Source organism: Typha latifolia, chromosome 4, assembly GCF_019914945.1.
Source record: "Typha latifolia isolate L0001 chromosome 4, TyphaL0001v2, whole genome shotgun sequence".
In the NCBI taxonomy this organism is placed as follows: Eukaryota; Viridiplantae; Streptophyta; class Magnoliopsida; order Poales; family Typhaceae; genus Typha; species Typha latifolia.
The window spans coordinates 17,852,004-17,866,452 of NC_133089.1; the positions used below are offsets into that span (position 1 = coordinate 17,852,004).

The 14,449-nt window shown below is 41.4% G+C and overlaps 4 protein-coding genes across 4 annotated transcripts; 3 read left to right on the top strand and 1 right to left on the bottom strand.

Annotated features, from left to right (window-relative positions):
- Positions 1 to 90: 90 nt before the first annotated feature.
- LOC140786816 (uncharacterized) lies at positions 91 to 1,211 on the bottom strand. The gene is made up of 2 exons (XM_073135494.1): positions 1,002 to 1,211; positions 91 to 890 (listed from the first exon to the last, which is right to left on the bottom strand). Exons 1-2 carry the CDS (start codon positions 1,108 to 1,110, stop codon positions 232 to 234), a joined length of 768 nt encoding a protein of 255 aa, XP_072991595.1. The 5' UTR covers positions 1,111 to 1,211; the 3' UTR covers positions 91 to 231.
- A 1,533-nt stretch (positions 1,212 to 2,744) lies between these two features.
- LOC140786534 (binding partner of ACD11 1) lies at positions 2,745 to 6,698 on the top strand. Its single transcript, XM_073135027.1, has 8 exons — positions 2,745 to 2,947; positions 3,072 to 3,175; positions 3,359 to 3,437; positions 4,618 to 4,692; positions 4,767 to 4,829; positions 4,918 to 5,255; positions 5,544 to 5,667; positions 6,324 to 6,698. Exons 1-8 carry the CDS (start codon positions 2,942 to 2,944, stop codon positions 6,342 to 6,344), a joined length of 810 nt encoding a protein of 269 aa, XP_072991128.1. The 5' UTR covers positions 2,745 to 2,941; the 3' UTR covers positions 6,345 to 6,698.
- A 637-nt stretch (positions 6,699 to 7,335) lies between these two features.
- On the top strand, positions 7,336 to 9,014 carry LOC140786533 (ammonium transporter 2 member 5-like). Its single transcript, XM_073135026.1, has 2 exons — positions 7,336 to 8,280; positions 8,392 to 9,014. Exons 1-2 carry the CDS (start codon positions 7,404 to 7,406, stop codon positions 8,904 to 8,906), a joined length of 1,392 nt encoding a protein of 463 aa, XP_072991127.1. The 5' UTR covers positions 7,336 to 7,403; the 3' UTR covers positions 8,907 to 9,014.
- A 780-nt stretch (positions 9,015 to 9,794) lies between these two features.
- LOC140786532 (uncharacterized) lies at positions 9,795 to 14,322 on the top strand. The gene is made up of 10 exons (XM_073135025.1): positions 9,795 to 10,003; positions 11,136 to 11,394; positions 11,486 to 11,690; positions 11,812 to 11,902; positions 12,045 to 12,190; positions 12,271 to 12,514; positions 12,639 to 12,743; positions 12,987 to 13,169; positions 13,259 to 13,460; positions 13,546 to 14,322. The coding sequence occupies exons 2-10, from the start codon at positions 11,175 to 11,177 to the stop codon at positions 14,031 to 14,033; spliced, it is 1,884 nt and encodes a 627-aa protein (XP_072991126.1). The 5' UTR covers positions 9,795 to 10,003; positions 11,136 to 11,174; the 3' UTR covers positions 14,034 to 14,322.
- The last annotated feature ends 127 nt before the right edge of the window (positions 14,323 to 14,449 follow it).

Genomic DNA, 14,449 nt, shown 5'->3' on the forward strand with positions numbered 1-14,449 from the left:
CGAGCGGGGATCCGGTTTCGCGGGCGGAGGCTTTAAAGGGCCGGGCCTTTTGACTCTGGGCTTGGGCTTTGATAAATGTTCTTTTCATTATAATTAATAAATTCCCCTTGATTTTTTTTTTATTGCTTATTGCGTAAAATATTATTCACATTGTTGTACAAATAAAAATGCGGGGAGCAATGCACCAATGGCTCAATGCACATTATATGACATATGTAGTAGAAGAAGCTATCACTGAGCTGATTCAGTTGGCCTGTTCATTTTGTAGTTGTAATAATACAGCCCCAGACTCACCAACACAACAACAACCGCGACTGCGCTCCACATGCTCTGCTTAGGCTTGTAGAAGAAGCTCCATTGCCTCTCGCCTACCATCCTTTTCCTGCCAACGTCGACCTCCGGTGGTTTCGAAGCCTCTTTCTTCTTTCCGGCATCGACTTTTTCATCACCGTTCTCACTACGTTCTTCGCGTTCAACTTTGTTCTTAAAACTATCCTGTGCGTCTTTCCAGCTATCTTTACTTTGATCCATCTTTCTCTCTTCCGTTTTGTGTGCATCTCTTGCAGCATCAGTTGACTCGCTTTTCTTCTCATCGTTAGGACTTGTGGTTGGTTTTGGCTCCGTCCGAACCTCGTTCTTATCATCTGCCATAGGCTTCTGGGGATGTGCACGTCGATCTTGAGCTTTTTCTTCAGTTATGAGCTTGGGCAATGTGATTAAGATCTGACCATTCTCAAACCTTGCACGAATCTCGCCACTGTTGCAGTTCTCTGGAACTTGGAATTCCTTGCGGAAGCGGCTCCACCGGTTGCCAAGCAGAGGCCGCGCGCCGCTGATCCTTAGCTTCCCATAGTTATCGATTTGAACCTTGATGTGCTCCTTCTTAAATCCTACATCCGCAATTAAGTCCATATAATTCATGTGAACAAATAGGGATAAAAATTAAGAACAAAAAAAAAGAAGGTTGAATTGAATTGAGAATATATATAAGCATGTCATACCTGCAAGGCCAATGATGAGGATGTCGGCTGCTTCTTCTTGAACCAATTCATGTGGAGGAATAAAATCCTGGTAGATGCGCTGTCCATCGATGAACGTAGATGCTTCCATGTGAGCTAGCTTCTATATATTGGCTTGCTTTTAATCGGGTCCTGAATACCTAGCTGTAATGTGCTTGTATATGGATGGATATGGAGGTGGAAGAAATGGCTGGTGCTTAATGCATATTTATACTTGCAAAAATGGATGGAGCTGCTCATCTTATTACGTCGCCTTCAAGATATGAGTTATGCTTTGGAACATGGTGAGTGAGATTAGTTGTTTTGGAGGTTAGGTTATACCTTTTCGTTGGTCTTCTATTGAGATCTCCTTGTAGATGGGGTAAAGGGGAAGGTTCCTTGTTTTTCTTACACTCATCGACAACTTTTTTTAACTATATATATATATATATATAATAATTTGTTGCTTTTACTAAATGGAAACTTAATAAAATAACAGATTAGTCGAGTAATTGATAACTCTGGTTGGTTATCTTAGTATATATTATTCGGAAGATTGTTGACATCAGAATATGTTGAATACTATTCGATAGAGATGGTAAAATTAAAATCTAAAGGGCTGTGTCTGGTTAATCCAAGACACTCGCGTTTGTTCACACAGTTGCTCCAAGCAAGAATCGTAAACGCCTGGAAGTCTCGCTGATTAAGCTGATTTCTTCAGTCAAAACTGGAAGGAAGGACAACTCCGTTTCCACTCTCCTTTCCAGAGCATCAGCGTTTGTCAAGTTTTCGGTTCAAATTGATAAGCGATTAAGTTCTCCAAATTTATCACGTACAATCTACCTCATACATAATCTAGTAAGATATCAAACCAACTGACAAAGAGATAGATTTTATGTAGGAAAATCTGTCAAACTCTGAATCAAACATCTCAAGTCAGATGTGGACCGCGTCCATGTATAAAAAATATTACATGTTTCCTGTAACATCTCTCCCACCAGAACTTTGGTACGGAATTAATAATAAAGATAGTTAGTGGCATTACACACTCAGCCCAAAAACTTTTTATTCAGCTTCGGCATTCGGGTTATTCTTCCCGCCGAGAACGACATAGACACAAGTGGTCAACCTAACAACGTTACAGCAAACAGCGATTGATGTAGCCCCCACAGGTCTATATATATATAACCATCGTGTATATTTAATTAGAGCTACTCAACTTTAAAAGAGATTAATAAGTGCTATGCCAAACAAGTATACAAAGTTCTTTAATTTATAAATCCTTGTCATCTTATTAATTGGAGATCACATGATTCCCAGCCAGGACAAGGCATTCATAGAATATTTATTTAATATAAATTACTCCATCCTGCTTAATTTACGGGTACCGTCGGTTTCGTTGCTCAAACTTTTTAATTCAAAGCCAAATCTACTCCGCCTCAAGCAGCCATGGCCTTAGAATGGAATGAATGTAGCTGGAGAACGGAGACCAGTCTAAAACTGAGCTCCTGGAGCCCACCATGTGATGTGGGCTAGCCCAATCATCACCTCTAGGAATTCATCAGACGGTCGAGATCCTTTCTCTCTCTTGGCGAAGGAGGGTATTCTGGTAATTCCATCCGCCGCTGGGGACGACTTACAGGTCAGTGAGGTTGCCGTCGGGAAGTAAAGAATCTTTTGGGTACCCATCCTCAAACCTACCCCCCTCAAGCCTCTTTAAATTACATCCGTTTTCCTTCTCCTGCTGCAAAATGAAGCAAGAGTGGCCAAAGGGTATTTTGGACATTTTAGCCGTAGGGGGGTATTTTAGCTTTCCTTCAATCTTCTCCTTTCCGCCAAATAAAAACGCTCCCACGGAGTAGCCGAGAAAGTGACGGAGATCGAAACGCGCGGATCATAAAAAGGACGTCTTATTTTCCCCTTTCTTTCGCTCGTGTTTCTTTATGGAGGTAATTTGAAGAAATAGAAGCCTCTATTTGTTGTTAGTTTTGATGAATCTTATGGAATCGAACTGGATTATTTGATGGCATCTTCTGTTCTTTCCTTTTTGTTTTGTTTTAATTGGCTTGACAGACCAGAACGGTTCGAGTGAGGAACATCTCAGATCTGGCCGGAGAGAGGGAGATTCGGGAGTTCTTCTCCTTCTCCGGAGAAATCGAGCACGTTGAGATCAAAAGGCGAGTCTCTCTTCCTCTTTCAGTATATCTTTGAAACAATTTCAGGGATTTCACCTTTTATTTTGACCGATATATAACACTCGATGCCGATTTGGGGTTTCTCTACGACTCGCTTGATATCTCCTATCGATGGAGCTTAGCGTTCAGAGCTCCTCTAACATTTGTCGTGGTTTTTGGCGGCAGTGATGATGGAGGAAGTGGGAGGACTGCATTTGTTACGTTTAAAGATCCGAAAGCGCTTGAGATCGCAGTGCTGCTGTCGGTAGGTCCACTCTTTTCCTTAACATTTTGTTCCAATGGATCTCTTCGTGACATTCTCTGGATTATTCAAGACACTACAAGTTAATTTCCGAAATTTGGATCTACGTATACTACTTGTGTATATAGATTTTATACTCGTAATACCTTTCCTTTATTACGGAAAAGAAACAGCATATTATGTCTACCAGTATAGCATAGATGAAGCTGATGCCCCTTTTGCTTCGCTTTTATCACTCCTCCACGCTAATTATGTCAAACAGCTAGCTCAGTTAGTAGCCTAAGTTTTGTTTTGTTTTTTTTTTTTGAAAAAAAAAAGGTATTTCTTTGGTTTATGATGTTTCTCTAACTTGTTATTTGATGCCTCTATGTTAAAATTCGACTTTCTAAAAAGAGACACGGTTATTTGTGCTAGACCTTGTAAGTTCAATAGTTATGTTCGTGAATCTTGATGAAGTTTTCAAAAAGGTTAATGTTCCTAAACCGGAAGTGCAAATGTTATTGTACTGCAAAACAAGATCATGAGCATGCCATAAATGTAGTTCATTTGTTTGCCTTTTCATTAAGCTGACTGCTCGATGGTATTGTAATACTGTTTTAGAGGAACAGGTTATAGTGGTATCAGTTTTTGTACTGGAAGTCCCTTCCTACAATGTTTTCATGTAATCACAGCATCATGCATATTCTGGTGCGGCACTCTTGCGCACAGTTGATTTTAGTTGGAACGATAGAACATTTAGAAACAATTGAAGTTAAACTAGGGCATGTGGAAACATCTATGTACATTTTGGAAGTTAGCATTTTCATTTTCCAACAGGAAACTGGGTTTCAAGATTCAAATTATTTGACAAAACATGTAGATTGAAAGTTCATCTGGACTTAGCCTGAAGACCAGATGTTCAGATGGTGTTCCAAGCATACCAAAACTTGATGGCCTTACCCAAAAGGGTGTGAAGATGAATTAACAGAGATGCATTGATTTGGTGATGACCATTACCCCCTGTTTTGTTGCCCTAGTGTCTCTTTAGGTTGGAATGGAATGGCTGTATACTGCATTTTCACAATTTACCAAATCATAATGGTTCTTGTTTGTGAGTTTGAACTGCTTATTGGAAAGCAATGTTGCTGAAGGCTTTGATTGTTTCTTCACACTGATACTATTTACCCTGATTTGCCTTGTGCAGGGAGCAACTATTGTAGACCAGATCGCGCATATAGCACCTGCAGAAAATTACATTTATATCCCTATAGAGGATGAGGTAATGAGCTAATTTTCAGGTTAATTGGCTTAATTGCCTCATTTTTTTTTCTCTAACCTCTGTATATTCTTCAGCAATTCATGGTAACTGATGTAACAAGCTCAGTTTCTGCTGGAAATTTTGTGCCGACCAATGAGGTATCCTTTTGCTTCTACTATAATTTTTCCCTCGTTTCAGAGAATATGTTTGTTGCTAATTATATATTCTTTTTCTTTCACTATGTAGATTAAAAGTAGTCCCATTGGTGGCCGGGTTTATGCCAGTAAAGCTCATGATGTTGTAACGAGTATGTTAGCAAGGGGTTCAGCAATTCGACAAGATGCTGTGAACAAAGCCAAAGCATTTGATGAGAAGCACCGGCTGAGAGCTAGTGCATCAGCAAAGGTTACTTCCTTTGATAGGCGAGTTGGCCTTTCAGAAAAAATAAATGTTGGAATTACAGTTGTTAATGAGAAGGTGAAATCAGTGGATCAAAGGCTACACGTCTCTGACAAAACCATGGCCGCCCTAACTGTAGCAGAACGCAAGCTGAATGACACAGGGACTGCTGTGAAAACCAACAGGTTTCTTCTTATCCATCCTTAACACTCTTCCACCCTTTCTTCTTATTAGGCTCATTCTTACAGGAAAAAAATAAGAAAAAAGGAATCTTGAGATAATGAACCAAACTACTCTTGGCAGTATTCTTTTCTTGCTAGACTGCAGATTTTTGCTGGTTACTATATAATTTGCCTCATGCTACTATTTTTGGTTCCCTTGTTGCTAGTTACATTAATAAGTACAAATTTCTGAAGTCCAAATGGATAAGATAACTCAATCAATTAGTTGATTTGCCTTTTCATGATTTACAGGTATGTAACTGCCGGAACAACTTGGTTAAATGGTGCTTTCAGTAGGGTGGCAAAGGCTAGCCATGTTGCAGGCAATAAAACAAGAGAGAAGTTTCAATTTGCAGTGTCGAACCTAACTGCAAAAGTAAGTTGATAGTTTAGGAATTCTTTTATAGTGGTTTCACTTGCTGTCTGGATGCTCTTTTGAGATTTCAAAACATAATATCATCATTGAATCCCCAAATAGATTGGGGCTTCTTTCTCTTTCTATATAGTGGCTTTCGGTTTAGAAGTTTTATAGAATTAATTGTTGATGTTCTATGGATTTTGAGAGCGATGGCTTCATCTTTGTTCACATCTGTAAAATTCCTTGAAATTTTGATTCCTCCACTATTCTTCTTGTTAATGAATTAAATTGGTCATGAAGATACTCATCTTAATCTCATCTCATTTATTCTGATTCCCTGTGGGATTTGACTTTGTAAGTTGAGCTAGGATCCATCAAAGTTGGGAAATTTACAACATTGGCATGGGAGTGATTGCAATCCTCAATGCATTTGTTGCAATCTCCAAATTGTGTCTGCCGTTTAGCATGTTAAGCTCACTTTTATCTCTAGAATATGAGGTCCTCAGAACCAATAGGATTCGCCCTTCAAGTTTCAGTGGGAGGTCGATGAACAATCATCTAGGGTTGGTCAATCCATTCGCGGAGCCTTCTCTTTGAAATCCTAATATCCTACTATGAATACTTCTATCCTCTGGCCTCTTGCAAGTTGTCTGACTTCATTATTGTGCGCACAGGATCCAGCCGTTGCTGCATAAAGAAAGTTAATTTGGCGTGGGATGAAGCTTTATTTCATTGTTATGAGACATTCGATCGACTCCTTTACAACCAGTGTGCCTTGTTGGTTACATTAGATAAAGAATTTTAGCTTGTAACTACCCCCCTTATTTTTTAGCCTTTCCTTGTCAATTTTTCGGGTGTGTATCGAAGTGAGTGATAGTGCCAGCTTTGGGTAAATGTGCAGCTTCTTGTATTCCGTCTTGTAATGGTGGACATTCTTTTTAGGGTGTTCTGATAGCAGAACGCTTTCCAAACATGCGTTGTTGTGCACATCTTTCGAGCTGATTAGCTTCTGTTTGGAATGCAAACGATTGGGCATTTCACTTTGTTAATATTGATCAGTGCAATATAAACAGGCGAAAACTCAAGCCGAAGGAATTGAGGGAGCACTCTTTTCCTTTATAACAACCATAATAGAAAAACTAACGGCCGGGTCGGTACCAATATTGGCGACTGGTTCAAATCGTCACCAGGAATAGAAAGTAACTGGATCTTTGAATTGGTTGATAACCCTCATAGCTAACTAACTACTAAAATTTTTATGAATTCAATTACAACCAAAGATAAATAAAAATAAATATCTGTATTCTTATTTTCATGTATTTCTCTCAGGCCTGACTCAGAGCCAGAGAGCACCGTGGGCTAGCCTCCTGCTCGCCCGGTCCTGCCTGAGAACCTCACCGCTAGCCGGGCAGAATATCCGGCGCAAGCCCAAATACTAATCGAGCTGGTGGACGTTTTAACGCCGATGATCGTGCCTTCCCCTCCAGTCAAAACAGAATGCCAGAATAGATGGGAATCTCTTCCTAAAGATTTGGTCTTTCTCCACATATTTTGGGTACAATACAACGCATCTCCCTATAAAATCTTCCCATGGAATCTCCCTGCCTTAGGTTTGTGGCAGAAAGCTCCATTGCTACCCACTTCAACGTTGCGATTCAGCTTCTCTATCACATCCCCCCCATCCCCTCCCCCTCCCCTGCCGCCTTGGGTTAAGAGTTGAAGAAGATATATATATATATATATAATATATATAAATGTCTCTTCCTCAAAGCCTTGTCCCCACAGAGACTTCCCCCGAATGGCTTAACAAAGGCGACAACGCATGGCAACTCATGGCGGCGACGTTAGTGGGCGTCCAAAGCGTTCCGGGTCTCGTCATCCTCTACGGAAGCATCGTGAAGAAAAAGTGGGCCGTAAACTCGGCCTTCATGGCCTTGTACGCCTTTGCGGCGGTGTTCGTGTGCTGGTGTTTATGGGGCTTTCGCATGTCCTTCGGAGATAGACTCTTGCCGTTCGTGGGTCGGCCTGACTTTGCCACGCTGGAACAAAAGGTGTTGTTGGAGCAAGGGTTCGCTGGGCTGTACCCGAACGCCACGCTTGTCTACTTCCAGTTCGTGTTCGCGGCCATCACGCTGATACTCATCGCCGGGGCGCTGCTTGGGAGGATGAATTTTAAGGCGTGGATGTTGTTTGTGCCACTGTGGCTCACCTTCTCTTACACCATCGGCGCCTTCAGCGTCTGGAGTCCTAATGGCTTCTTGTTCAAGGCTGGGGTCATGGATTTCGCCGGGGGCTTCGTCATCCATCTCTCTTCTGGGGTCGCCGGCCTCACCGCCGCTTATTGGGTAGGTCCAAGGATGCCAAAGGACAGAGAGAGGTTCCCCCCAAATAATATCCCACTAACACTTACTGGAGCAGGCTTGCTATGGATGGGTTGGACCGGCTTCAACGGCGGTGCTCCTTATGCGGCCAACCTCGATACCTCCATGGCCATCATCAACACCCATCTCTGCACCGCCACCAGCCTCCTCTTCTGGCTCTTCCTCGACATCCTTTTCTTCGGCAAGCCCTCTGTCATCGGTGCTGTCCAAGGCATGATCACTGGTCTCGTCTGCATTACTCCCGCTGCAGGTTAATTAAATATAATATAATATATATTAATTCCAATTACAAACACTAAATTGTATTGGTTATCATAATATGTATATATGTATTAAAGTAATTAATTCGATTCTCGAGCAGGATTGGTGCAAGGGTGGGCTGCTATGATCATGGGAATTCTATCAGGAAGCATCCCCTGGTTCACCATGATGGTGCTCCACAAGAAGATCGAATTCCTCAAGCGAGTAGATGACACCTTGGCTGTCTTCCACACTCATGCGATCGCCGGCACCCTGGGCGGCATCCTCACCGGCGTCTTCGCTGAGCCGAGGCTCAACCGCCTCTTCTTCGGCGACGATCCCAAGTACGTCGGCCTCGCTTACGCGCTTAAGATGGGCCGCAGCTCCGCGGGTCTCCGCCAGATGGGGTTGCAGTTAGCCGGCATTGCTTTCATAGTAGGAATCAACGTTATCATCACCACCATCATTTGCCTGCTCATCAGGCTTGTCGTGCCTCTTCGCCTCAGCGACGATGAGCTGGAGACCGGAGATGACGCCATCCATGGCGAGGACGCATACGCAGTATGGGGCGACGGGGAGACCTACGAGAATTCGATCCACGGAGGGATGGCTAAGGTTGCAGATGAAATGTTATAACTATATATAAATATTATAGGTCGATCTGCATGCAGTCTGACAATTAATTATATATAGAGGGTCATGTAGATATATTAAATTCAAGTATATATGGATATTACAATATTAATTCTGATCTATCAAGCCCATCGTACATGCATTCATTCTTATATCCGATCAACAAGATAGTAATGCTCTTTTCTGTTTTAAATATATTTCGCACTGCTTCCAAGTTCCAACGCATGCAACTGGTATTCACAAAGAAGCATGACTCCATGAAAAAGATTAAATAAAAGACTCAAAGGGAGAGAAGAGTTGGTGATAGGGTTTACAGAAGATACGTAGCGAGAGGACACGACACGGCCAATCAGCTCTTTCTTTGCCAGCTAGATTATACTCTACTAATTTAATTAACTGGATGTCACACTTCGACATGGCCCAATAAGGTCCAGTAGACAGTAGTGTACCCTCATTATCATTGGCCATGGTGATACGACCGCCTCCATAGTCGCCCAATGGCATGCATCATGGAAGGAAGACCCACGTGAGGGAATAGTGCTTAAACAATCCACGACCAATAGTTGTTGGCAATGGGCGTTGCATCGAGGAACGTGACAGTATGGGGGCCGATCCATCCGTTACTGATAGTAGCACATGCCATAACGGCTATTTTTCCCACCATTGCCGGCACCCACTCTTTCTTTTTTCCAATCAATTTTCCCGTTTTCCAACTCAAAATAAAAAGTACCTCAAAAATAATAATAATCAAAATAATAGTACATTTATGATTTATTACTCTATCATTACCCCCTTTTTTTTTCTTTATTAATTTTGCCGACCGTTACCTTTTATTATATTTATTCCTTTTTGGTTTCTTATATATAATAAGTAGCCTCCTCTTCGTTACTCGCAGTCTCACGCCACATCGCCACTTCCCTCATTTTGCGTCCTCTGCTGTCTTCTCTCTCTCTCTCTCTCGCACAATCTTGGTAGCTTGCTTGGGAGAAGAAAGGAAGGAGGCAACCTTGGGGGTCAGTGGAGTGGTAGCGAAGATTTCTTCGTAATTCTTGCTCCTTTGGGCTGGAATAACTCACCACTTCTGGGTCTTCTTATTCGCGGTGAGTTCCCATTTCCATTTCCCTTCATCTTTTGACGATTTATACAAGGAGACCTTCTTCTTCTTTGGATTGCAATGAAGAAGCTGTGGTCCTATGTACATTGAAGGTGGCCGCCATAGACTACACTACGCTTTTGAGCTTTTCGTTATTCTGATCATTCTTAGATTTTCGCTTATTAGGTGCTCGACTTGTTCTTTTTATCCTTTATTTTGGTGATTTTCTATTCACTTTTTAAGGTTTTTGGTGGTAACGGATGATTTTATTGCTACAATCTGCGTATTTGTTGCGAAAGCACGAAAATATGCTTAATTTGATAGGAGAAAGAATTCCTTTTCTTTGTTCCTCTCCGAGGTTTTACAGCATTAATCTTTTTCTTCTGCTGCAATCATGTTAGTTTGGACTTCGATATATCCTCGAAAAAATGTCTCCTTTCTTCTTTTTTTGGTTCTTTTGTCTAATTTTCTCTGTCCCATATCAATTGCAAGCCTAAATATATCCGTAACACCTGAATAACGATAAAGCATATTCTCATCTACCAGCTCAAAAGTCTCACCAAATTTAACTGTGGCACAGCCCGTCTCTTTTTTATTTGTACTAGTTGCTGGTCTCAACTCTGCAACTACTGCGAAAAATACGCAGCTGCAGATCCCATTTCTAACCGACCAAAGAAGTTGGTAAAATCGTGTAATCTTTTTAACTACTTTTATCCTTGTTCTTACCTGTCTCCAAGCCAATATTGCATTCCTTTTTATGCCTCGCACGACATCATTTCCCTCCCTACTCTGTTCCTATAATTTATTTATTCATTTTTAATTTTGGACGTTCTTGATATAAAAATATTAAAACGAGTAATTTCAGATCAATGGTTTTGTTTATTGACGGATTTGTTGCGGAGGAACAGGGGATAGTGGACTTCATTCATGAAAGTCATGCAAAGAAACATCTTTTGAGTAATTCACATAAATGATCTCTTCTGTTATTTCCTCTGCTATTCCTATCATAAGATCCAAGGTGTTCGCTACTAATCCGTATCTTCTTCTGCTGTCATATAGATCCCAAATTCTAGTTCCATATTTATTTGCTTGATTTAAGTCAGTTTGTTTTCCCCTCATATTGTGAATTGTGGATTCAGATTAGAAGAGCTCAGGCGCACATTCCACTCTCGCCAAAGATGGCAGTTCTTGGGACGCCATTTGTGTTTATCGCCTTCCTCTTATGCTGGGCATTACTTGGAGAAGCAGATTACGTGAAGTATAAAGATCCCAGCCAGCCGGTTAATGTTCGAGTAAAAGATGTTCTGAGTCAGATGACACTCGCGGAAAAGATAGGTCAGATGACGCAAATCGAAAGAAACGTAGCAACGCCTGATGTCTTGAAGGGCTACTATATTGGTAATTTGTTTTGGCTTTTTACTTACTTGTTGTCCTTCCCTTCAATTATGAAGTGAAAAAAAAAAAAGAGGTTGTTATTTATACCTACCAGGTAGCTTACTGAGCGGCGGTGGAAGTGTTCCTGCTCCGCAGGCATCTGCTGCGGATTGGGTGATTATGATAAATGACTTCCAAAAAGCGTGCCTGTCGACGCGTTTAGGCATTCCAATGATATATGGGATCGATGCTGTTCATGGTCATAATAATGTCTATGGCGCAACAATCTTTCCTCACAATGTTGGCCTTGGAGCTACAAGGCAAGCATCAAGTTTGTCAATATATAGATAATTAGATACAGATATAATCCTCCATGGTTTGAATTTTAAGAGCAGAAGAGAAAATATCTTAAATCTAATACCGACGCGCCTTTCTCTGCAGGGATCCTGATCTTGTAAAGAGGATTGGAGCCGCAACTGCCCTTGAAGTCAGAGCTACTGGCATTCCTTATGCCTTTGCGCCATGCATTGCGGTAAACATTCGTAACAGGATATTTCCAACTCTCTATATATGCAATGTTATTTCGACCATCTATCTTCCTAGAATTATTCCAAGGAAACAAACATGTTGTCTTGTTTCCTGATTATGGATCTATCTATTTGTGATGAATTCAGGTTTGTAGAGATCCAAGGTGGGGTCGCTGCTATGAAAGCTACAGCGAAGATCAGAGGATTGTTCAGGCAATGACAGAGCTCATCCCTGGTTTGCAGGGTGATCTCCCGGCAAACTATACAAAGGGGTTTCCTTATGTTGCTGGAAAGTAAGACATTATTAATTCTCACCTTTCTAAGAAAATTAGTGTTTGTGAGTGAGAATGATTGAATATTGTTGTTATTACAGGAACAATGTTGCAGGTTGTGCCAAGCACTTTGTTGGTGATGGTGGGACCCATGATGGCATCAATGAGAATAACACCATAATCGATCGTAAGGGGCTGTTCAGCATCCACATGCCTGCTTACTATGATGCCATCGCGAAGGGTGTCTCCACCATCATGGCCTCTTATTCTAGCTGGAATGGGATGAAAATGCACGCCAATCGTGATCTCATCACTGGTTTCCTCAAGAACAAACTGAAGTTCAGGGTACGAAATTGATGAGATTGATTACAGATTACATACTCTGCCGAGTTGAGCCATAAATCACTAGTTTTGCTTTTCCCTCTAACTCAAAACATTTTTTTTAATATATGTAAATAAAAATCTTCAGGGCTTTGTGATCTCGGATTGGGAGGGCATTGATAGGATTACAACTCCTGCTGGTGCAAATTACACGTACTCTGTCCAGGCTTCAATAAGTGCTGGTATTGATATGGTCAGTATCCTTTTCTGCCAAAAGATGCTCGTTAAGTAGTCAAAAAGTTCACACAAGTGACCTAAACTTATAAAGGAATGATTTCTTCAAAAACATCTTAACTAAACTTTTTTAGTTTTTATTTTTTTATTTTTTATACACAACCAATAGCTTCTCAAAATTTAATTATAATCACCGTCACACTGTTTTTGCTCTCTCAACATCAAAGTTCTGATATACATACATACATATACTCTTTGGCAGGTGATGGTTCCTAATAACTATGCTGAGTTTATTAATACCCTGACTACTCTTGTCAACAACAATGTGATTCCCATGAGCAGAATTGACGATGCTGTAAGAAGGATCTTGCGTGTAAAATTTGTCATGGGTCTGTTTGAGAACCCTTTGGCTGATCTCAGCTTAGCCGACCAGCTTGGGAAGAAGGTATTATTATTTATAAATAGCCTCTATCTACGGTGAAGTACAGATTAGGCAATCTTAATAAACATGTTCTTGGTTTCTCCGTCATGCAGGAGCACAGGGAATTGGCCAGGGAAGCTGTCAGGAAGTCACTTGTTCTGCTAAAAAATGGAAAGTCAACTGATAAGCCATTGCTGCCTCTTCCTAAGAAGGTCCCTAAGATACTTGTTGCTGGAACTCATGCTGATAATTTAGGTTACCAGTGTGGTGGATGGACCATTGAATGGCAGGGAGCTAGTGGAAAGATCACAGTGGGTATGTTCATGAAAACGAATAGTTACTACTGAAAAGGCATACGATTGTACTTGTTTCAATATTTGATTATTCTGGCGTGTTACAGGAACCACTATCCTGGATGCAATTAAAGCCACCGTTGACCCCGCAACCAATGTGATGTTCTCCGAGAATCCTGATGCCAACTTTGTCGAGAACAACAACTTCTCTTACGCCATCGTCGTCATCGGTGAACACCCCTACACGGAGACAGCCGGCGATAGCCTCAACCTCACCATCCCTGACCCCGGGCCGAGCACGATTCAAACGGTTTGTGGTGCAGTCAAGTGTGTCGTTGTCGTCATCTCCGGGAGGCCTGTGGTGATGCAGCCTTACGTTTCCATGATGGATGCACTTGTGGCTGCTTGGCTTCCTGGTTCTGAGGGGCAAGGCGTTGCCGACGTACTCTTCGGGGATTATGGATTCACTGGGAAGCTCCCTCGTACGTGGTTCAAGTCTGTTGACCAGCTCCCTATGAATGTTGGTGACCAGAATTATGACCCATTGTTCCCGTTTGGCTTTGGGTTGACTACAAAGCCAACGGCAGCGAGGTAGAACTAACTGACAAGGATTTCTCCTACGGACAACTCCGAGAGTTGTTTACTCTTCCAGTTCATATAATTTATATATTCGTTTCGAATGTTTGTCTCATCTCATGAAATTTAGATTTATTGTCCTACTGACAAATATAGGAATTTGTTTAGACTACTGCTCGATCTTAGAAGAATGCTATCCAAGCTATAATTATATATTCGTTTCGATATGCTCACTCATTTTCACGTTGTGTCTGCTGGCTTTTGCAACTATTTTGATCAATAAAAAAGCACAAGTGAATGGAAGACATGTTACTGCTGTTAACACCATTATCGTAATAGATTGGGCATATAATTGTTTTTCTGACTTAGGAAATGAGTATTCATAATTGCGATGTTAAAGGGTTCCGCAATTGACATAATAAGATCAAGAAGGAA